General features: G+C 37.2%; 1 protein-coding gene across 1 annotated transcript in view; it reads right to left on the bottom strand.

Annotated features, from left to right (window-relative positions):
• LOC122795068 overlaps window positions 1-24,651 on the bottom strand; it is a 471,006-nt gene that overhangs the window by 338,655 nt on the left and 107,700 nt on the right. The window contains exon 4 of the mRNA XM_044063643.1: window positions 3,823-5,040. Within this exon, the coding sequence (XP_043919578.1) occupies window positions 3,823-5,040 (1,218 nt within the window). The remainder of the gene's footprint in view (window positions 1-3,822; window positions 5,041-24,651) is intronic.

The following is a 24,651-nucleotide window of genomic DNA, read 5'->3' as shown; positions in this document are numbered from 1 at the left end:
CAAACTCCTGCTACCCGTCCCATTGCTTGTGCTATGACAAATAACTTGATCCATATTGTTAATGGGCAATACACAATCTGTACTGTTTCTTCTAAATAAGATGATCAGCTATTAGATAAAAACATCTCCTTTTCAGCACTATCTTGTAGTCTTTTCGAAACAGACTAAGGACTGTCTTCCTTCTTGATATGATGCGAAAGAAACTTCTGCCACTTTTTTGTTTTGATAATACAAACGCTTCCTTATTTACCTGTATATTTTTATTATTTCTACCATAAACACAATAGAAAAATGGCATGCAAACCATAGCACTCAGCAATAGATTCATGAACTATCATTACATCCTACCCTGGACCTTTGTCTTAGCAAATGTTTTTAATCAGCATCATCTCCATGTAACACATTACTAATGTCAACTACCCTAACCCAGCCTCTGCTCCTAACCTAAAATATACACCTTACCTCAGAAAAATAACTTTTGTTAAGACTGCCACTAAACAAAACAGTGGAACAAACACCACATACAACAACATGTGCACAGTGCTATATCTATCCCCTTTCATCCCCCTAATTCTAACCCTAACCATCAAACTACTACACATACACACACACGCACACACACACATACACTCTGCCATCAAAATCCAAACCTTTTGGCATAAACACTCCCAGAACCACACTTTGTCATCTGCAACCAATCTTCATCCTTTCATTGTATGCACCAGTTGATAATATTTATAGTCTGTAAAACATGCATGTAGCCAAATTTCCAAACTGTTCTCTTTTCTGAGCAACTGATCATTCAACAAAAATAATGGAACACATTGACTAGTACCTTAACATCTCTCTTAGATGTGAGTGCACAGAACATATTGCTTCAGATATCATGATAGGAATACCAAGTCCATAACCAGCCTTTGGCCCAAAGGTGCACTGACACCATGTACATTAACGAACATCCTTGTCTTTGAGCGTGCTATTCATAGCGATTAAGCAATGACTAATACCTCAGCAACTCTCCTGATGTGAGTATGCAGAACATATTGCTTCAGATATCCTGACAAGACTACCATGTCCATAACCTGCCTTTCGCCCAAAGGTGCACTGACACCATGTACATTAACGAACATCCTTGTCTTTGAGCGTGCTATTCATAGTGATTAAGCAATGGCTAAAATAGAAGTTCAGTAATGATAATAATTCTCCAGTGTGATTCAGATCAAGCAAGCTGTTCCTCCCAAATATGGCCTTACAGGTATCTCCAACATTCTTTCCTAAGAGTTGCAGTCTCTCAGTAGAACCATCACATTGATAGCTGCTATCCTATTAAGTTATAACCGCATAGCTTTAACAAGACATGTAAATAAATAAATGTTAGATTCAAAAACAGAAAATATAGAACTTTCCTTTGCACATCTCACAATAATGCACTCATCCATTGGTGTGCTTTTCAGCCATACAGTACACCAGTAAACGATTCTTAGTGTACACATACCATGCTGTCTACCCTAGTGGGATCCAGATCATTTTTGATGGAGAAGTCTAATTTTAGAGTTAGTGATGTGTGTAGAGGTGAGAACAATTATATCTAGATGATATCTGTGAATATCTTGATCAAGCAAGTATACAACTGGCAATTTATCAAGGATTTCTGATACTATCTTACACAGATAATTCCTCACAGTAAATATTTACTAAGATTGTACATCTGATTGTAAAACATGGAAAAGACTCACATTAAATATGCAGAGGTTATTTTATGTATTTCAGGTTCTTTCACACAACAATCAAAATAACTAGTTTTTGCAAAGTAAATATCTTTTCATTTGGGAAAAACTGACAGAAACTAGATGAGACATAAAAATGCAAAGAATTATTTTTGAAGAATTTCAACACATTATAATTACAGAACCCCTCTACCTGTAGTAGAAAATAACACAGATGGTTATGCATACCTCACCTGACTGTGATCAACTAACATAAACTGAAAAGAACATTCTGAAATATCTTTCTGTGTGACATTTCAGCTTTTTTTCGTTTATAGACTACTCCTTCTCTATTATGCATACAGCTCCCATGACGCAAAGAGATACTAAACTAATCCAGATATAAAATATGCAAGAATTTGTTTTGTTACCAAGCAAACATTTGAACATCTTTAATATGCAGACTGCAGAATCACACAACCTCTTCAGATAACCATGCTCTAATAGACTGTATCTACATATACATATAAAAGCTGCTTTCTGACAGAATATATTTTCCTCAGTTGTGAGTAAGCAAACTGTCAAAAAATATTTTCTCTGGTGTTTTACCTCATGTCTCCTATAGACTACCCCTTTCTGACAGTAAACATCTCTTCTATAAATAAAAGAATACAGAAAATGTCTAAACATAAAATAAGAAATTATCATTTTACTTGGAGGTATTCCAGCATTCACATCTAGATCCATTCCTCAGGACTGCTGACTTCTGACAGGTATTTATGTGTGGTAGGAATGTCACCAATAAAAGTTATAAGATTTATTCTTCCATAAACTATTTCAAAATTTTCAAATGCAGAATACTCAAAAATTATTTTTATGAAAAAGAATGGGTTATATTGTTTTAACATTATCATGCAGCAGAAATTCAAATAAATAGTGAAAACAATAAAACTATAACAGAGGATTATGACTGGCTTGCCCATCATAAACCATTTATTATGTGCTTGAGACACAGATGTTAAGGAATTCACCTCAATAGCGAAGCTCGGGAAGTGAATCTTGGCATCCATGTTGACAGCACATAATTTAGGATTATAATTGGTGATATTACTATAATTCTTTGTAGTGCATGGAGCTATCTCTGTTCTATGTGCTACTACTTAAGTGTTTTGCTGGGTTTTAAAGCAGTAGAACACTTAACAGATGCTGTCAGAAAGGCAGTGCAATGCTATATCTCACATTTAACCAAACTTTCATACCTCTCCACTGTCCATGTTTCAAAAGAATGCTCAGATTATTGCTTCATATTTTTGGTTTGTTCCTCATAAAATCTATGGTTTTCAGACAAACCACTGAGGATGGAAATCATTAAGTAATGACATGCATTGGAGTTTCAGAGTTTGTATACTTCAGAAAATACATGCAAACACAAATCCTGTTATTTTTGCAACTTTCAAAGTTCATTACAGGATTTCAGGGATACGCTACTGGAATGCACAGCAAGCAGAATTTTTTTTTTCCTGATGATGTCATTTTCTGGTCAGTACAAGCAGATTTTATTGCCTAATGTAGAACCTGACCTTAACAACTTTAGCAGGGGATGCTTATCATCTATTAAGGACAGGTCATGCATCATCCTGGCACTTAACTGGTTTGTTTTTTTCCAAATATTAGAGTGGAATCGGCATATAGCATAAACATTTTCTAGTTTGGTTTTACAGTTCTTTATACACACACACACACACACACACACACACACACACACACACACACACACACACTCACACACACACACACACACACACACACACACACACACACACACACACACACACACACACACACACACACACACAAACACACACACACACACTCGACCAAAATTTGTAGTCTTTTCAACTATCATGTAAGCAAGTACTGTATCACTATCAGTAAATGTATTTTTTCTCTAAGTTTTGTTATTCTTGAACCTTCAAGTCTAGAGACAAACATGTCTAATCTGCTGTACTCTTTATGCAACAAGGAAAGTATGAATACAGATATAAATAAGTAAAGGCAAAATATATATATATATATATATATATATATATATATATATATATATATAAATACGTACCATTCATAGCCAGTGCAGTGGTTCCAAAGCCTGTAAAGCTCAAGGTTCCATACATATAGACTGCAAATGCTGAGCAGTGTTTTATAATGAAGCTTTGGTTTCTTTGCCCGAGTTCAATGTTTGCCCAAGCAAAATCAGTCATAGGAACATTGCCTTGTATGCTGACATTTGAGAGAATATTGTTGCTCTGCAAAATTTCAGAAATCACTGATGCTTTAGCAACCAGCTGAATGTAGTTATTGAAATTATTTTCTGTGCTGATAACATAGGAACTGGAAAATGATTCAAATGGAAGGATGTTCATTATGAATTGCTCTGCTGTGTAACCATTATAATTCCCACCTGTAAAGGTATACATTACCATAACTGGTTCTGTGGCAGTGAGGTACAGGGAGGAAGATGAAGACAGACTGATTGTTGTACTTTGCCCTTGATGAAGTTCTGTACTGTTACTCCAGTTTCCAGTGCTGTAACTGATTTCAGTTCTTTGTGATGCTACAACAGTGACAATATCTGTATAACCTTGAACAGCTATGGGTGCTACTAGGAATTTTTTTCCCCATTTATTTACAGGAAGCAACTGCTCAAACATATCATCACAGGTACCATTATACGTGTCACAGCTGCTCCCAGACAATACAGCAACACGATACTCTGACTGAATTCTAGTTCCAGTTAGGACAGTGGTACTTTGTAACTGAATGGCTTCGAATGCTGATAACACCAGGGTTATGTTATCTCCTGAATTGTAATTTATTCCATTATACATGAGAGCACCTGCAACTGTGATCAGGAGTTCATTGGTCTGATTATAGTTAATGACTGCAACCTCTGACATCCCATAACCTCCTATTGGAGTAAAAACATAATATTCTGTACCAAGGATATCCACTGGGAAAATATCAGCAGAATCTGCTGTTACAGGTTTATAGCTAAATGATGATACAGTGATTGGTTTGTCAGATCTTACAATTACGGTGTTGTTAGAAGAAAATATGGTACCATGGAGTTCTGCAAAGGCAGGGATGTTGACAAATGATGTTTCTCCTTCTCCAAGTGTGAGGGCAGCTTCAAAACTTGTGTTATATATGATGACCTGAACAGATGTCGATGGACTGAGGGCAGTGATTACCAAGTGGGAAACATCTAAATTTGAGTTATCATTGTTCTGTACAAATGCTGTAATGAACTCTGTTCCAGCACTGCTCCAAGAGAAGTCTAAATAAAACATAAAAATGTAGAAACATGGTTAAGAAGCAAAACCATATATGTGCAAAACACATTTATATTCTTATCATCAAATAAATTGCTATATATTTATCCAACCATTACAAAACAAAATGATACCTGAATATATAAGGCCAATTCTATAGTATAGCTTTTTATTCAGGTGTAAGCTTAATTTTTTTCATTGTATTACTGAGCATGAATAAAGATGTAACACCAGGAAATAAGTGATTTTATTATAACAAAGTACTTCATCCCTATACAGATAAATAATCTGAATGTAACAGTAAAATGCTATAAAATACTCATTCACGTTATTTTGGATTATACCTCAGTTGAAGAAAATATTGCTGTCTAGTTAAAAGTAATTTGAAAATTGGGCAAGAAGAGTTCAGTATCTAGTAAGTGATTATCTTTGCATTAGATATGAACTGATGGCAATAAACCCAACCCTGAATGCATCACTGGGTTGATTCAGAATAGTTACTTTATCATAAATCAGGGCTCTGCCCTCCAGTCATATTTAAAACATTTAAACTAGGCTGTAAGATAAAACTAAAGGAAATAATATCTTAAACAATGTTACCAAATACTGCCTCGGTGATTATTATGATTTTCTTACACATATATGCACTTGGGAAAAATTAGTGTTCATAGAACTGATCACAACAGTTTAGTGCTAATGGGAAGCCTCACTTAACTTTTCTTTTAAGATCAGAGTTGCTGTTTTAACTGGCAGTTAAACTGCTCCGATTCACATCCCACTGTAAGTGTAAATAAAAGACTCAGGGAAAGATGCAACCTCCCTAACATATTTAATGCAGACTTGCATATTATAGATCAAAAAGTGTGCTACTCTTGTACTTTAGTCTTTCAATAAATGTTCCTCTATGAACATTTTCTTGAAGTTGAAAACGTCATAAAAGAGTGAATCCACAATGCCTCACTATGTAAGAGTGTAAACTGACTGCTATGTTTCTAGGTTAAATGCATCAGTAGAACTGAGCCCTTTCTTATTTCTTACAAAGACAGGCTTTGCACTATGTCTTGCAGGTGGAACACTATGCATTAAAACATAAATATATGTGATGATTTATTAGTAATATCATAGTGTAAGTTAGCAGCTGTGATTGTAAAAATGCACATTGTTTTGTTTATCCGGAATGTTTTACAAGTGTATGCAAATCATTGACCTGTACCTACCATGATATCATTTTCTGGACATGAACACAGAGGATAACTGAGGAAACAGTGAAAGTATAACATAAAAAATAGTTATAATCTTCATTTCTTTTTCAAATTACTTGCAACTTTAACATTAGGAGTATAACTAGAGAAGAAATTAATTGCAAAACCAAGATGCAGGAGTGGTGCTACTACAGTTCTCTATAAGTAATTGATTTGTAGCTTTGTTAAAAGTTATCATTGCTTGGTATGTTCAAAGACTGGCATAATGGTTAAGGTGTTTACCTTATAGAAAAAGGGGCAGGGTTTGATTCTCCCATGAAGTAATTGGGTAGGATTAAAACAGCACACAAGTGCAGTTATCCTAGCATTAACCTATGAACAATAACTAAGATTCAGAAATGTTGCATGCATGTTCATAGCCAGTTCACTTCTGTTTACTGTGTGAATGTAAAATGAATCCTACAGCTCTTTAAAGATGTATAGCAAAGAAAAGGAGTGCAGGGAGTTGAGCTTATTAAATATTATGCTAGCAAGTACAGCAGGCCTTATGGAAACAGCAGATAATACTGAGGTGTAACTACAGAGAATGATGAGCACAAACTGTGCTTATCCCTCTTGATGCAACGTGATGAGCTTCTGTGTGATGTTATGCACACAGTAGCAACAAGAAGAAGACGTGATGGTCTGTCAGTTGCTTTTATTTGTTTACTTTTAAATTTATTATTTATATTTTCCCATAAAGAAGTTTCAACTATATCATTGTTATTTATATTATTTGTATTATTATTTATATTTTGATAAAATATTTTACAGTCCTCAAGAATCATTTATATTATTTATAGGTATTATAATTTCTTTGATATGATTTTGTTTATTCATTTTCTTTGATCTAAGAGCAAGTTTATGCAAGCTTAAAGGATTAACTGAATATAGGTTCATAGGTTCATAGGTTGGTACTAGGCTATCAGCCCTAGGGCCTATACAAGCCTAGCCATAACAATTCCCTGGCTATTTCTTCCCACATTATTTACTTTCCTGGACCCCTGTCTAGCAGGGCGACTGACGTGATCCCTGGGGTGAATTTCCTTTCTCCCATCCAATCGTCAAGGTTCCTCTTGAAGAGGTCCAAAGAGGCACTCTGCTTGACATGTATGGACAATCTATTCCAGAGTCTGGGGAGTCTCTGGGTCAGGAACCTATCCTTCCAGCATGTTTTGTTTATTGTGATGACAAGGTTTAGATCCCTGGAGCGTGTAGCTCTGAGGGATTGGGATTTCTTTAAGTGTAGCATGTCCAACAGCTCTGGGTTTGACATGGCCTTGTATGTTAAGCAGAGATCACCTCTGAGTAGACGATATGCGACAGAGTATAGCTGGAGTTTTTTAAGGCGGTCAGCATAGGGCATCTGCTTTAGGCCTGTGATTCTTTTAGTGAGGTATTTCTGAGGCCTTTCCAGTTGTTGCAGATGTCTTGAGAGGTACATACCAAATGGGGCGTTGTATTCTATAATGGGTCTAATGAGGGATGAGTACAGTGGGACAATGACCTCCTTTTTTCTGGATGAAAAGCCCTTCATGATGTGTGCCACATAGAAGGATTTCCTGACTGTTGTGGCGATGTGGTTATCGAAGGTAAGACCTCTGTCCACCTGTGTCCCTAAGTCTCTTATCACACTTTCTGTGTTTAGTGTACTGCCACCTATATGGTAATTCATGGATACATGTTTTTTCCCAAAGGGGATAACAATACATTTCTTGGCATTGAGCTTGAGCCCATGGCTCTGGCACCAAGCATCTGTTTCTGTAAGGCCCTTTTGTAGAGTATCCACATCATTTGGGGATTCAATAATGGCTCCCAGTTTGCAGTCATCTGCAAACTTTGTCAGCCAGAGTCCCTTAGTGTTGACCTGACTATACCTGAAGTTTCAGTTTTTCCAGGTTTATTAAAACTTTATGATTTAGAATTTCAACATATTTTATATTTAAGTTTTTAAGTTTAGATTGACTAATAGTGTTTTTTGTTTTAAATTTAATTTTAGTGTGTTAATTTTTGTTTGTAGTGTGTTCAATTCTTTGTCCCTTTCTCTTGTTTTACTAATATACCAGCTTGTAACTTCTCCATTTAAGTAAGCTTGTAGTGAATCCCACATAACAATGTCAAGATACTTCATCATTCATGTTTATTTCTAGGAAATACTTGATCACTTTAACATATCAATCCTTGAATCCTTTTATTTTAATCATGTATGCTGGTAATCTCCTGTGGTGCAGTACATTGTCAATTTTTAAAGTAATATTAAAGATTATAGCATTATGGTCCAATAATGGACAGGAAACTATTGAGACTTCTCAGATATGTCATAACTGATTGTTTGACACAAAAATGTTATCAATATTTGTTTGTATTCCATATCTTTCTGAATAATGGAAAAATTAGTTTGTTTTCCTTAGCTCATATATATCCTTTAAATTCATTATATTTGCAAAATTCATTAAGTGTTTGGCTGAAGATATGATTCGCAGCTTTCTATCTGCAGTGGAATCTTTGTCTGACAAAATACAATTGAAATCGCCAGCCATTGTGACTTCATCTTTCATGTAATAGGCTATAGTATCTAAATATTTATTTGCATCTTTAGCTCTAACCCCTGGAATCTAATATGAGTTCACCAATGTATATAGTTTTCTCTTCCACTCAATTATAACAGTGCTTAACATAGATATAAAAGATCAAATAAAAAGTAAAAAAAAAAAAAAAATCAATAAGGCACCAGGCTTAGATGGTCTTATACTAGAACTATATAAAATGCTACCGGATGATGCAGTTAAAATATTGGATAACGTCTATAGAGAAATAGAAACAACTGCTGAAGTCCCCATTCATAGAAATAACCCTCATATCACCTATTTTAAAGCAAGATAAGGATCCTACAAACTGTTCATCATACAGACCCATTTCGCTTTTAAATGTGGACTATAAGATGTTCATGCCTATTTTAGCTAGCAGAATTAATCTACTTATACCTAAACTAATTAACAATAATCAAGCTTGGCTTATTTTAAATAGATAAGTACAGGGTAATATAACATAATATGATACATAAATTAATAGACTATGCAAATAAAAATAAAAAGAACTTTGTATTATTAGTCTCAGTTTAGATAAGGCTTTTGACTCAGTTAATTGGACGTACCTGTTTAAAATGCATAAAGTGTATAATTTCTCAACTGAGCTAATTGCATTCATTTCTAAGTTATACAACTCTTATGCTTATGTCAAAATAGGTTATTTTCTTTCTAATTCCTTTATATTGCAAAAAGGCACAAAGCAAGGCTGCCTATTAGCACATTTACTTTTTTCATTAGCTATAGAAAACTTTGCTAATATTATTAGAGCCAATAAGAATATCAATGGTATCAAAATAGGAGATTTTGAACTAAAGATTCAACTCTTTGCTGATGATACTTTACAGAGATAAAACAACTGGGACTGAGATAGTTGGAAAATGGTAGGAGCAAACTACATAGGAAAAAATAAGAATTATAGGAACAATACATACAAGGGAGGAATGAGATTTAAAAGAAGACATGACTTAAATGAACTATGTAATGTTTAACTGAAAATGATCGGGTAGATTATAAGGGATGCTTAATGTTTGCATATAGTAGTGTGTCAGTATGGTTTCTGATGTAAAATGCTACAAATGATACAAACAAACTTTCAACAGGTTTTTGATAACATTTTTAGTCACAAATTGGAATAAATTCTTCTTTACCATGGAAGAATGATTAATGCTTATTAAGATGGTAATTCTCCTTAAAATATCGCTTGTCTTAGAATCTTTAGTACTATGTCCACCAAAAAATTTGATGAAGAAGATAAATAATATTCTACTTTTTTGGCAGTCTAATAAAACCAAGAATTTAGTTTGAATGGCAAAGAAAGGTTGGGGTAATGGTGGAATATGATTCCCTAATATTCAATTGCGTGCTATTTCAATGATTGTAAAAGTTATAGGATTATGGATAAATTCATCTTATGATTCAAAATGGAAATGTATTATTAGTAAATAATAAATATATCATAACCTTTCATAAACAAATAGTATCTAATAGTTTTATCTGGTAATTAAAATATGTTTGCATAAATGGTTTTACACCCTCTTCTCAAATTCTCTATTTAAATAGCATCACTTCCTGTTTCCAGTGGTTCATATATTCTAACCATTGTATTAAAGACTTAATATTCTCCATGTTTCCAACTGCATATACAAATGACTGCTTAGAAACTTACAAGTTAAACAAAATTCTACTATTCAAACAGCAAAGCAATTTTTGTTCATTGGCATCAATTCTTAAATGGTACCAATAGATACACTATTGAAAATGTAAGGTCCAAATACAATCAGGTTTCTGAGAACTGGTTAACTTTACAAATATTTAGACACTTTGTGAACACAGAGATAAATAAGATATTTAACATAGATAAAAATTATTCCACAAATGAATGGAATTCTTAATAAATATCAATAATAATGCAATTAAAAATAAATCATATTTGTCACAGATTTATAAAATTCTTAAGTTAGATTTCACATATTTAAACAATTCCTATTGGAATAACTCCTCAAAGTTTAATAATGAAGACTTCTCTGAAGAATACAAGAAATGAATATTAAAGTCTACAGATAAAACTAAATCTTCATTATAATGGAACATTTTCACTTGGAAATTGTTACACAGAGCTTTTTGTCAGTGTTAACAAAATGCTGGAGATGTGATTCTGAAATAATATCTGATCAGATGCATATGGTATATGAATGTGAAGTCATTTCCCCTTTTTAGAAAGAAATTAATAATGTTATTCAAATTACATGGTCAGTTGGATGTAATATTTCTAAATCTTTAGCTTTATTTAATGCTCTGATTCCTGAGATAATTCCAAAAACTCAAGTGCCTCTTCTCTGGTCTACTCTTGCTATAGTCAGAGAAGTAATTACTAAAAATTGGAAAAGTAAAGTTACCCCCTCTAGTGTTTAATTTGTTACCATGGAATTTTTTTTTTTTTGCAGTAGTGAATGGCGCACTATAAAGATGATCATTTCTAATATTACATATTCATATAAATCTTGACTTAAACTTAAAGACTTGTTTGAAAATTATTAATTGTTGTTGATGTATAACTTTGATGTATTGATCAGCTGTGGACCTATGTAAATAGTTGTTTGTTCTCTAATTTATTTGTTTATTTATTGTTTTAAAACCAAATAGAAAAATAAAAGAAAAAGAAGAATTGATGTAGAAGTCATAAAAGACCCTGGTTTGTGTGCACTCATCTGTTTTTTGACCAACTAAAATGGTGGAAATTGGAATATAGAAAAGTGATGTAAAAGGGAAAGGAATGAGCAGGATGTGGGTTAAGAAGTTGGGTTAGATTATTTTGTTGACGAGCTGCTTATTTAATATATGTATATATGTAAAGAGAGAGAGAGTGAAAAGGTAAGTTAGGGGAGGTAGTAAGGGAAGTCAGAAGAAGGAAAGAGGACTAGAGTATGTAGTATGGCACAGAAACAGAATAGGGATACAGGTGAGACTGACAGGGGAGTTGCTGACACAGTTGGGTAGGAATACAATGAAGCAGGAAACATCATGCACACAGAGGAAAGGGAATGGTAATGAGGAAGGTTGGACAGGAAACAGGGGTGGGCATAGACACAAGAGTGAGTAACGCCAGGAATGAGGATAAAAGGGCTGCATAGCTGAAATCCCTGCCAGCCATGATCTGGTGAGAGCATAATCAGTGTCCTGTGCTCCATCACCATTGGGGCCTGGTATAGATGCAGGTACCAGTGCAGGACAGACATACAACTCAAGAGTCTTTGAGTAAGGTTCTCTAACTGGCTGATGTGGGTATCCAGCTTTCTGTCAAAGAACCCCTCCAACTATTTCTTCCATTTGCCACTGCATGACAAATGTGTAATATCCACAGTCAATGCTACTGGCCATTTAATGATTAGTTGCAATGTCCAATGTAGGTGCTTCAAGAAGTATGAAGGTGACTTGGCCAACATGCCCTGTTCTCCACTGTAGTGTGATCCTAGAGTTGGTATATTTAGTTAGGGGGTGGGGGAGCACATCCTCCCCATATTGGGTGGTGGGGGTAGCCCCCCACCTAGGTGGGTTTTACTTACCTTGGTGTGCATTTCATTTACAGTTGGCCACATATTTACTTACCCTAGTGAAAATCAACTTTCAGGTTTCTGAACTTTTGTGATTTTCATCTCAGCATTTTGAAAGTCAGTCATCTGGGAGTTGGGCTTTAGAAGTAGAGCCAGTTATATACTATGCTAATGGCCACAGTGACCTTTATAAGCCTAGCTGTGCAATCCAACCCAATATTTCCTTATGTACCATGCACATTTAATAGGAAGTGATATGATAATATAAGAAGTTTCTAGAAGTTATATGGGGAGTTATGTTAGCTTGGGCATTATTGTCTGCCTCTATTGGAGACATGGGGTCCAGACCCACAGTGAATTTCCCATCTACCGGTCAAGGTTGTACTTAAATAAGTTTAGGGATGGATTCAGCTTCACTTAGATGGAGGCCCTGTTCCAGATCATGGGGATCCTCGGAGACACATATCTGTCTTTCCAGCATGTCTTGCTTATATCAAAAGCAATATTTGAACCCTTGGATCTAGTAGTTCTGATAAGTTCCTAGGTGATTACTAAGCTAATGGCACAACAGCCTTTACAAGTTTACTGAATAACACCCAAGATATGATAGCATTATATCTTAATTCCTGACATAATGGATGGGGTAGTATCGGGGCAGTGTCTTCTTGGGTTTTGGAGCCCTGAGTCATTTTACAGACTACCTATGTCCATAAGGGCATAGGCATACCCTGGAAGTGAATTTATGATTCCCTATCTATTTTTCCAAATTCTTTTTGGAGAGAGTGATGGATGGGGTTTGTTTTACAAAGGTGGAAAATGTATTTCATAGATTTGGTAGCCTTTGTGATATGAATCTGTCTCTCCAGTAAGTTCTGTTAGACTCCTAAATAAGGTGCAGGCACAAGTAACCCTAGTATAAATTTTCTTGCAAATATGTGACATTTTTATCAGGGCTGGATCACAGAATACCTTGTAAGTCAGGCATAAGTCTCCTCTCAATAAAGGATATGAGATAGAGTAAAGGGGTGGGAGCCTTAGTCAATCTGCATAAGACATATGTTGTACACTTTGTATTTTTTTAGTGAGAAATCTCTGGTGCCATTCCAAATGGTGTAAGTGCCTGGTTAGGCACATGAAGACAGGAGCATTGTACTCAATTATGGCCTTATGAGGGTTAAGTACAATGAGACTATGACCTCCGTTGATCTTAATGCCATGCCTTTACTTATAAGTCGAGCCATACAAAAAGATTTCTTCATTACCATAGCTATCTGGTAGTTTAAGTTTAGGTTACTATCTATCAATGTTCCTAGGTAACTCACCACTGGATCTAGGGGTGTGCAATCAATATCATAATTTGCAGGGATGTCTGATTTAATGAAAGATACGTTTACACATTTTTTAGCATTTAGTCTCAGAGTATGGTTTTTGCACCAATTGTTTGTCATTTTTAGGTCTGTTTGTAGGGCATCAACATCATTTGGGGATTCAGTGATTGCTCCCAATGTAACAGTTATCAATGACCTTGGTGAGCCAGAGGCCCACAGCACTGGCCTTCACTTCAGAGAAGTATATACCAAACAGGAAAGGTCCCAACACTGAGATCTGTGGGACACCGCTAATAACAGGTTTCTTATTGGAGGTGGATGCACCTATCTGGACAATATGTGTCCTGTCAGTGAGCCAATTTGCTGTCCATCTGATGATGTAGAGAGTTTATGCCTAACTCAGTATGTTTATTTTTGATCCCCAAGTAGGGTATTGTGTCAAAAGCTTTGGCCACGTCTAGATAAGTGGTGTCCATCATTTTACCCTCATCCATGGCCCTGGTGACTTTTTTGAAGAAATCCACTAGAATGAGAAGGCACAACATCCCTCTAACAAAGCCAAATTGGGTTTGCTCTAGTGTTAGGAGAGTTCCTAGGTCATTATTGTTGTGGTCCAAGATTCTATGGCCTTGCAGATAAAACTGGTTAAGCTTATTGGTCGATAGTTCCCTGGGTCAGTTGATGGGCACACTTGTGCAGAGGGACGACTGCTGCATTTTTCCATTCCTTTGGGATAAAGCCCATTAAGAGGCTATGGTTAAAGAAGGCTTTTAGTGACCATGATATATTCTGCTTTAAACCATTTAAGAAGCATCTTGAAATTTTGTCAGGACCCTTGGAGGTGGGGGGTTTGGCTTTAATGAGCACAGTAAGGACCTGTTCCCTCATAAAGACTGCTAGGTGGATGGTTGCTGGTATTTCTTTGGGTGTTGTAGGAGGTGATGGGGGGTGAAGTTTGATAGCACTTTTCAGCCAGCAGGTTTGTTGTAGTTTCAGCTTGGGTATAAGTGCTGCCATTCATGATTAACTTGGCACGTTGCTGAGTGTTTCCCACTGAGGTTATGAACGTAATTAAAAAAAGGTGTTATGGTTATCCTTCACCTGGGAGGCTATTTTTGCCTCATAGTCTGTTTTGGCAGATTTAACCAGCTCTCAAGTTTGCTTGTTTAGACAGGCGAGTGTCTTTTTTTACTGTTTTGTCTGTTTCTTCTTGGCTTTGCAGAGGATTTTTTTTTCCTTTTCTTGAATAGCCTGTTTTTGCTAGAGATCCACCAGGGTGGTTTATTTTTCGTAGTTATCTTAGGTTTAACTTGGACAGGGACTGCCTTCTCTATGCAGCTATGAATGTGGTGCAGTGCTTTTGTGTACAGCTCAGAGTAGGCCTCAGTATCATCTGAGTTTGGAGGGGCTTGGAAGTTTAATAAGCTGTCACTCAGTTTGAGGTAGTTGACCTTAGTAAAGTTTTTAACATGTTTGGAGATTGTTTGGGGGGATTCAGTTTAGTTTTAATACTAAAGGAGATCATTTTGTAGTCAGATATTATCAGGTAGAAGGTAGTGCACAGGAGGGAGCAGCATCCTCCATGTTTTTGAGTACTAGGTCTAGTATATTTGTACCTTTAGCTGGGGAGCTAACTAGTTCCTCCAGGGTGTTTGCATTGACAAAGTCCAGTAACCTATGTGCATGTGAATGTAGGTCATATAGGTATCCCAGTTAATAGAGAGGCAGTTGACATCACCCATAATTATGGTGTTAGGCGTAATGTTAAGAGATTCCAGTAGGTTTAGGTAGGAGATGTGTAATGAGATTCTGTAGTTAGGAAGGATGTGATAGGAGGTGACACCTATGGTTAGTTGGACATGGAGCAGCTCAAAACAGTCATTTTGTTGGACCAGTCTAGCAATGTACTTGTCCTTTATGAACACTGAGACACCTCATCCCTTTGTTCTATCCTGAGCTGAGAAGGATCAAAAAGTATGAAAGGCATTGTAGCCTTTGATAGCTAGGATGCTTTCCATGATTCTGGACCGTGTTTTCATGACAGCACATATGTGTGCATTGTCCAGGGTGAGGAGTGGATCTTTTTTATTTAAGCTCCTAGCATTCAACAGCAGTACCTTTTGGTAGTTTTGAGTGATTTTTTGTTATAGTGGAGAGTTAAACAACTTAGCATGGTCTGGGAAAGACACTATGGAGATAGATAAAGTTTTTGCCAGTATCCAGAAACCAAGTGGTGACAAATGCAAACCATATCTGTAAAAGCATTATGGTCTGTCATTTATGTCAACCCAGGCTGACAGACATTGGATCCCTTTGTTGTGACACCAGAAACTTAGCCAAAAAGAACTGATGCTGTTCTTTCTGTGGATTTGCAAAAAGTCCATCAAAGCTGGATCTGAGGATGTCTTGTATGCCAGACATAGAACACCTCTCAGTAACCTGTATGAGATAGTATACAGATAGGGCTTTAAGGCAATCCATATAGGACAATGTGTTTATACTCTGGATTTCCCTGGTAAAGAACCATTGTTGGCATTCCAAGTGTTGCATATGTTTGCTCGGGTACATGCTGAAGGGGTCATTATACTTAATGATGGATATGGTAAGGGCCAAATAAAGTGGCAGTATGGCTTCCTTCAATGTGGATGCCATGCGCTTACAAGTTGGGTGACATAGAATGATTTCCTTACTACCTTGGCCCCATCATGGTCAAAGGCCAGATGACTGTATACATATATTCCCAGATCCCAGTCTACTGGGTCAACTCTTAGGGGTGTCTTATCGATATTTAGCCAGGGTGGTAGATTTCCCAAAAGGCACTATAATGAATTTCTTGGCATTGAGTTTTAATCTGTGACTTAGGCACCAGTTATTTGCCTGTGTAAGATGTTTGTGACATGGGAGCAATCCATGATAGCATAGCTTCCAATGTGCAGTCATGTGAAAATGTGTTCAGCCAAAAAAAATTCACATTAGCCTTTACCTCCTTGAACTAGATGTCAAATTGGAATGGTTCCAGCATGGATCCCTGTGGTGTAATGCTGATGACCAATCTGTTGTTAGAGGTGGTATCACCAGTCATGAATTTCTCTCACCTGTTTGTGATCCAGCTGGCAATCCAACCAGTTATGTGTAGGTTTATTCCCAGTTTGGTGAGTTTTTCAACTGTAACTGAGTGGAATATTGTATTGAATGCCTAAGCCATGTCCAGGTAGGTGATATTCACTAATTTCCCCACAACCATTGCTTTGGTGACCTTCTCAAATAAGCCTATCAGATTAAGTAGGCATGATTTTCCCTTGATAAAGCCAAACTGGGTTGGGTGCAATGTCTGAAAGGTGCCTATGTCTTTCCTTTGCTGATCATTTCCATGAGAATTAATTCCATGACTTTGCATCTTAGAATAATCAGACTAATTAGACTGAAGTTTCCATGGTCTGTTGACAGCCCACTCTTGCAAAATTTAATAACTGTTGTCCCTCCATTTTCATGTTACAAAGACTGTTTCTGGGGCTATAGTTGAATAGTGAATCAGAATTTCTTTTTAGTGCAGAGCACTTCAACTTTTTGATCTTAACCAGAAGCATAAGTAGTTCACCCTATGCTCTGGGTCGATTCTATAAAGCAGTGCCCAATCCCCTCTGTTTCTCAAGTGAAGATCAAAAACAAAAGCACTTCACTATAATAAGCTGATTGCTACATTGTAAGAGATTGGATTATTGCAGTTAGATCTACCCCAGGCTCTTCCACTGAAGAGCCCAAATAAATGATGTCCATTCTACTGACACACCAATCAGGTGGTCAGATGCATGACATGCCTCACTTCCTTCCTGCCCCAGCCATACAGGTCCCATTTCTGTGTCCTGCCCCAAACTCTCCTTCAACATATTTCATTTAAAAAAAATCTTCTTTTAAACTGCAGCAAACTATTTGCTACAAATATAACAAACTTTTGCTAAAGCTTGCATGTAGCACCATAATGTTTTAGTTTAATAAAAAAAAAAAAAAACTTTTTAAACTGTAGCAAACTGCTTGCTACAAACATTGCATACTGTTGCTACAGTTTATAATGAAAAACACCAGAAGCCACTAGCAAATATTCAGAAAACACCAAAAACAAGAAGCAGTCAAGTAATAGGATGAAAAAGATAATCCATTTAATGCATCCGTCCTGGTACCTCGGCAAGTCGCCTTCAGTGGAACAAATAACCATACAAACACATCCTCTTTTTATATACTCATCAATTAACACATTAAATTACTATTTCATTACATCAGTAACCCTTGTGATGCTAACACTTCAAATACAATCAGCAAACCACTTTATGTAAAGCAATACATACTCATTGTATACTTTTATGAAATACTTAATGCTGAACTGTGTAGAAGACAATACAAGATGTATTTAAAATATATTTAAATGCATATTAGTTCATTCAAATTTCATAGATTATTTACCACATATTATATAATATAGAACATTCATTAAATATTCACTAAATATTAAACTGTATACAATAAATAAACATATAAAGAATTTAAATACATATAAGTTCATTCAAATTTCATAATATAACCTAAGTACTTCAACACTACTATAATTTTTACACTATAATGCCACTATCTAAATTCATTCCTATGGGGTACAATGTATGATACCCTAAAATCATTCTATATTCTAACCTGCTTAGTTCAGTCTTAAAGTTTCCTGCACAGAAATGAGGTCTGGCCAATACACTAAATGAAAAACCCTCAATATTGCCATTATGTGTGTTGATAAAATGAGAGGCCACAGGATTTTCCATGTTTCCCCTCCTAATATCTCCCAAATGCTCTAAAATATGAACCTTAACCTTCCTGGTGGTTTGTCCTATATACCATAACGGTGTGATGCAATCACAACCCAAAATATATATCACCCCAGATGACAAGCAATCAAACCTCTCATATGCTAAATACCTTTTGCCATTTATTTTCATTCCATGCAAATTTTTTACCTTGTCACAAACCAAACAGCCACAACAGTGCATGCCAACATTCACATCAGTAGAATATTCCAATTTTCTATTCAAAACTTCTTTTAAATTATTGTACCTACTGTATGAAAATGTGATAGACCTAGGAAATAAATATCCAACATTTATGTCATCACAAACAACATGCCACAATTCTTTAAGAAGTTTTTCAACAACAATTGAAAAATCAGAAAATCTAGATACAAAAAATATATCTTCTTGTGCAGATACAACCGACAACTGACAACGATCACTATAATACGCACCCCTTCTTAAAGTTTTAACTCTACATAGCCTGTTCTTAATGCCTAAAAGTGCAGTACTCTCATACCCTTTAGATGAGAGTCTGGTAAAGATTTCGTCACAAGCTTCTTCCCATAAATCTGGGTCCGAGGTGATCCTTAAAATTCTCTTAAATTCCCCTTCAGGTAGTTCATTAATCAGGTGGGTTGGATGCATACTGGTTGCATGCAAAAAATTGTTCACCGCAGTTGATTTCCTAAAAGGTTTATGTTGTATCAAATTATCCTTCCCTATATAAAATTCTACATCCAAGAATGATATATTACTAAGAGAACTTTATGCAATAAATCTTAACTCATGTTTGTTATCATTCAGATGTTTCATAAATTTCTCAAACAAGGACACATCACCCCTACAAACAAAAATAAGATCATCAATGTAACGTCTATAAAAGACAACATTATTCATAAAAAAATTACTTTGAAACATAAATTCTTTTTCAAATTCACCCATGTATATTACTGCATATGTAGATGCAAAGGCTGCACCCATAGCAGTCCCCTTAACTTGTAGAAAGAAGTCCTTCTTCCACATAAAATAATTATGTGTCAAACTGAACTCCAACAAACATAACAAACATAGTACGAGGTCCTCCGCCCATCATTTTCTCCATGGCTTCTAAACCCCATCTCTTGTTAATGGTGGTATATAAAGATGAAACATCAACTGTCACCCAATAATAGTCCTCTTTCCACTCTACCCCACACAGTGCTTGACATACATCTTGAGTACTTCTTACATGGGAACAAACTTTAGGAAGGTACTTTTTAAAATGAAAATCCAAAAATTTATTCACCCTTTCAACAAAAGAGCCCACACCAGAAATAATTGGCCTTCCTGGCGGATTCGTCATGCTCTTATGAATTTTAGGGATGATATAAATGTACGGATGACGGGTTTTCTTAACTGTTGACTTTTTAACATCCTTGCTAGTAAAAAATCAGCATTAAGTATTTCATAAAAATATGCAATGAGTATGTATTGCTTTATATAAAGTGGTTTGCTGATTGTATTTGAAGTGTTAGCATCACAAGGGTTAATGATGTAATGAAATAGTAATTTAATGGATTAATTGATGAGTATATAAAAAGAGGATGTGTTTGTATGGTTATTTGTTCCACTGAAGGCGACTTGCCGAGGTACCAGGACGGATGTATTAAATGGATTATCTTTTTCATCCTATTACTTGACTGCTTCTTGTTTTTGGTGTTTTCTGAATATTTGCTACAGTTTATACCCTGCCTGCACGGATCACTACAGCAATGAGGTTTTAGTTATTGTTTTTAAACTTTAGCAAACTGCTTGCTACAATGTATCAAACAATTGTTACAGTTTAGATCACACATGGAGTGCTACAGTGAATAGGTCTGACTGCAAATGCAATACTGGCTTTTAAAAGCTGGCATTGCATTGAGAGATTATGATCTGCATTTTGCATCTCCCAATAATTTGCACCCAGACAGTTGCCCTTCTCACCCCTCCCCAGATATGCTACTGGTCTTAACTATGAGTTTTATATAAATAAATTATATGTTGAAAAATAATAAATCTAATATTTAATTCACACATTCATCTATATAATTATTTAGGGATTTGAACAGTGCCTAATTGCAATAGTTATTCATAATTATTTATAATGAATCAAGATAGTATATTTAGTACCAAAGATTTTATTGTCATTTATTAAATATGTTCATAGGTTCATAGGTGTCTACTAGGCTAATGGCCCTGGGGCCTTTACAAGACTAGCCCATAGGATTACCTGAGATTGTGCCACCCGACCTTAGTTCCCAGTGTCTCTGTCGAGTAAAGCCACTGGAGTGATCCCTGGGGTGAATTTTCTATTTTGCATCCACTCATGAAGATTTCTCTTCAAGAGGGCCAGTGAGGTGCTCTGCTTGACATGTATGGGAAGTCTATTCCATAGCATAGGCAGTCTCTGGGTTATGAACCTGTCATTCCAGCATGTTCTATTGATTGTGGTAATGAGGCTGAGGTCTCTGGAGCATGTGGTGCAGAGGGATTGGGATTTCGTTAGATGTAACATTTTTTTACAGAGCTGGGTCAGGCATGGCTTTGTAAGTCAAGCAGAGATCGCCTCTAAGTAGGCGATATGAGACAGAGAATAGGCGGAGTTTTTTTTAGTCTGTCCATATAGGACAATTTTTTAAGGCCTGGGATCCTCTTTGTGAGGTACTTTTGTGGCTTCTCCAGTTGTTGCAGGTGTTTAGTGAGGTGCATGCCAAATGGGGCATTGTACTCAGTGATTAGCCTAATGAGAGAAGAGTAGAGGAAGACAATGACCTATTTCTTCCTGTTTGCAAAACCCTTAGTAATGATATGTGCCACATAGAAGGACTTTCTGACAACAGTGGCAATGTGGTGGTCAAAAGAGAGGTTGCTGTCAACTTGTGTTCCCAGATCTCTTATAATACCTTCTGTGTTCAATGTGACTACCATTGATATGCTAATTCATGGGAACTGGGGTTTTCCCAAAGGGGATGATGACACATTTTTTGGCATTGTGCTTAAGGCTATGGTTCGACATCAGTCATTGGTCTCAGTGAGGCCTTTCTGTAGAATGTCAACATCACTCGGGAGTTAATGATAGCTCCCAACTTGCAATCATCTGCGAACTTTGTCAGCCAGAATCCCTTTGTGTTGGCCTGGACTTCAGAGAAGTAGATACCAAACAGGAGAGGACCTAGGACCAAACTCTGTGGGACTCCACTCGTGACTCATCTGCATTCTGACATGGAGTCAGCTAATTTCACACTGTGAGTTCTGCCTGTGAGCCAGTTTGCAAACCACCTAGTGATATAGGGGTTGATGCCTAGCTTAGTGAGTTTTTGTAGGATTCCTAAGTGGGGAATGGAATCAAAGGCCTTGGCCAGATCAAGGTAGGCTATATGAACCACCTTGCCTTCATCCACAGCTCTGGTAACTGACTCAAAGAAGTTGACCAAGTTGAGCAGGCATGATCTACCCTTCACAAAACCAGACTGTGTGGGATCCAAAGTTTAAAGATTCCCCATATCCTTGTTTATTATAGCAATAACCCACACCTGGGTGTGGGTAATGTGGGATTTAACCACTGTTGGCATGGTTTGGTCCCGAGGGCGAATAAAGACAACCGTGGTTAAATCCCGCATTACCCACACCCAGAAGTGGGTTATTGCTATTATACAATGACATTATTTAAGAAAAGAAATAATTACTTTTCTTAAATAATGGCATTGTATAATGCCTCTTTGCTGCCCTTCCGCAGCTGTCTGGTATTCCGCGGCAGTTCTGATGTACTGCGCATGCCTACGCAGTACATCAGAGCTGTGGGCAAAAGCAACGGAGAACGCAAGATCTCCGTTGCTTTTTACTGTCTCGCTATTGTCTCGCTATGTTAAATGGGTTTAACATAGCGAGACAGGTTTAAAAAAAAGCAACGGAGATCACAAGATCTCTGTTGCTTTTTACACACTGTGTCGCTATGTTAAAGGAGTTTAACATAGCGAGACAGCTTTAAAAAAAGCAACGGAGATCTGCGTTGCTTTTTTTAAACCTGTGTCGCTATGTTAAACTCTTTTAACATAGCAAGACAGTGTTTTATACTAACGGAAAAAGTCCGGGCGACTGGACCTTTTTCCGTTAGTATATTGAGGGATTTACAACGGGCACGCTGGTTGGCTGGCCAATCAGCATGCATGTTTTAGAGGAAGAATTGTATAATAGGTCCATGATGATGTGTTCCATAGCTTTGCATATCAGACTCGTCAGGTTAATGGGACAATAGTTCCCAGGGTCTGTAGTCACTCCTCCTTTGTGGAGAGGGATGACTGTACCAGTGTGCCATTTGGTAGGGACAAAGCCTCAGGTGAACCTGTGATTAAACAGGGCACACAGGTGAGGTGCCAGTTCACTCTGTAGTTCATGTAGTACACAGCCAGGGATGCTGTCATGTCCCATAGAACCTGTATTCTTGGCCTTGGAGAGTGTTGTTTTAACCTATGCAGCAGTAATACTGAGTGTCTGGCAATCTACTGGTATTATGATTGGTCCTTTGGTGGGGGGGGTAAAGTTGGCACTGAATTTGTCGGCCAGTATATTGGCAATATTTGTTGGCTCAGTATAGGAGGTATCATTGTGCAGTAGCTCTGAGCAAATCTTGGCATTGCCATGGAGATTCTTTACATAGGTTCATAGGTTCATACTAGGCTATCTGCCCTAGGGCATTTATAAGCCTAGCCAGAATGTGTTTGGCTTTCGCCACCCATTTTAAATTAATTTTGCTATGCCCTTTTTCGAGGTTAGTATACTGTGCCTCTGTCTAACAGTGACACAGAAGTGATACCTGGGTTAAACCTACGATCTCCCATCCACTCATCAAGATTCCTCTTGAAGAGAGTCAATGAGGGACTCTGCCTAACCTGGACTGGGATTTTATTCCAGAGTGAAGGGAGCCTCTGGGTTATGAATCTGTCCCTCCAGCATGTCCTATTTATTTCAGTGCTGAGGTTCAAGTCTCTCGAGCTTGCAGCTCGATGGGATTTGGATTTTCTGAGGTGCAACATGTCCATTAATTCCGGGTTGGACATGGCTTTATACGTCAGGCACAGATCGCCCCTGAACAGGCGGTATGCCACCGAGTAGAGCTGGAGTTTCTTTAACTGGGCAGCATATGCCATCTCTTTGAGCCCTTTGATCCTCTTGGTGAGGTACTTTTGGGGTCTTTCCAGTTGCTGCAGGTGTCTGGTAAGGTACATCCCAAAAGGGGCATTGTACTCAATTATGGGCCTGATGAGGGATGAGTAAAGAGGCACGATGACTTCCCCTGATCTAGATGTGAATCCCTTCATGATTAGGTGGGCTATATAAAATGTTTTTCTAACCACTTTGGCCACGTGGTTGTCATATGAGAGACTGCTATCAACTTGGGTCCCCAGGTCCCTAATTACTTCTTCTGTACTTAATGGATTACCACCTATGTGGTAATTTGTGGGCACTTTGTTTTTCCCAAAGGGGATGACTATACACTTTTTTGGTGTTTAGCTTGAGGCCATGGCTCTGGCACCAGTTGTCTGTTTCTATGAGGCCCTTTTGGAGGATGCTTGTGTTGGCTGGAGAGTCGATTATGGTGCCCAGTTTGCAGTCATCTGTGAACTTGGTCAGCCACAGTCCTTCCATGTTGTCCTGTACCTCCGAGAAAAATATACTGAACAAGAGAGGTCCCAGGACTGAGTCTTGTGGGACGCCACTTGTAACTGGTTTGGAGTCTGACATGACTCCAGCAATTCTAACTATGTGGGTTCTGTCCTTAAGCCAGTTTGCAACCCATCTAGTGACATAGGGGTTTATATTTAAGCTGGTGAGCTTATTTATAATGCCTGAGTGGGGTATTGTATCGAAGGCTTTTGAGAGGTCCATGTAGGCTGTGTGGACCACCTTCCCCTCGTCAATGGCCTTGGTGACTGTTTCAAAGAAATCAACCAGGTTTAAGAGGCAGGATCTGCCCTTACCAAAGTCGAACTGGGTAGGATCCAGTGTCTGTAGGTCCCCAATATCTTTATTTATGAGGTCCATGATGATCCTTTCCATA

The sequence above is a fragment of the Protopterus annectens genome, chromosome 2.part1, assembly GCF_019279795.1.
Source record: "Protopterus annectens isolate FY-2018-M chromosome 2.part1, PAN1.0, whole genome shotgun sequence".
Lineage (NCBI taxonomy): Eukaryota > Metazoa > Chordata > Ceratodontiformes > Protopteridae > Protopterus > Protopterus annectens.
The sequence above is the reverse complement of the archived record's forward strand: the minus strand, read 5'-3'. Positions and strand labels throughout refer to the sequence as shown.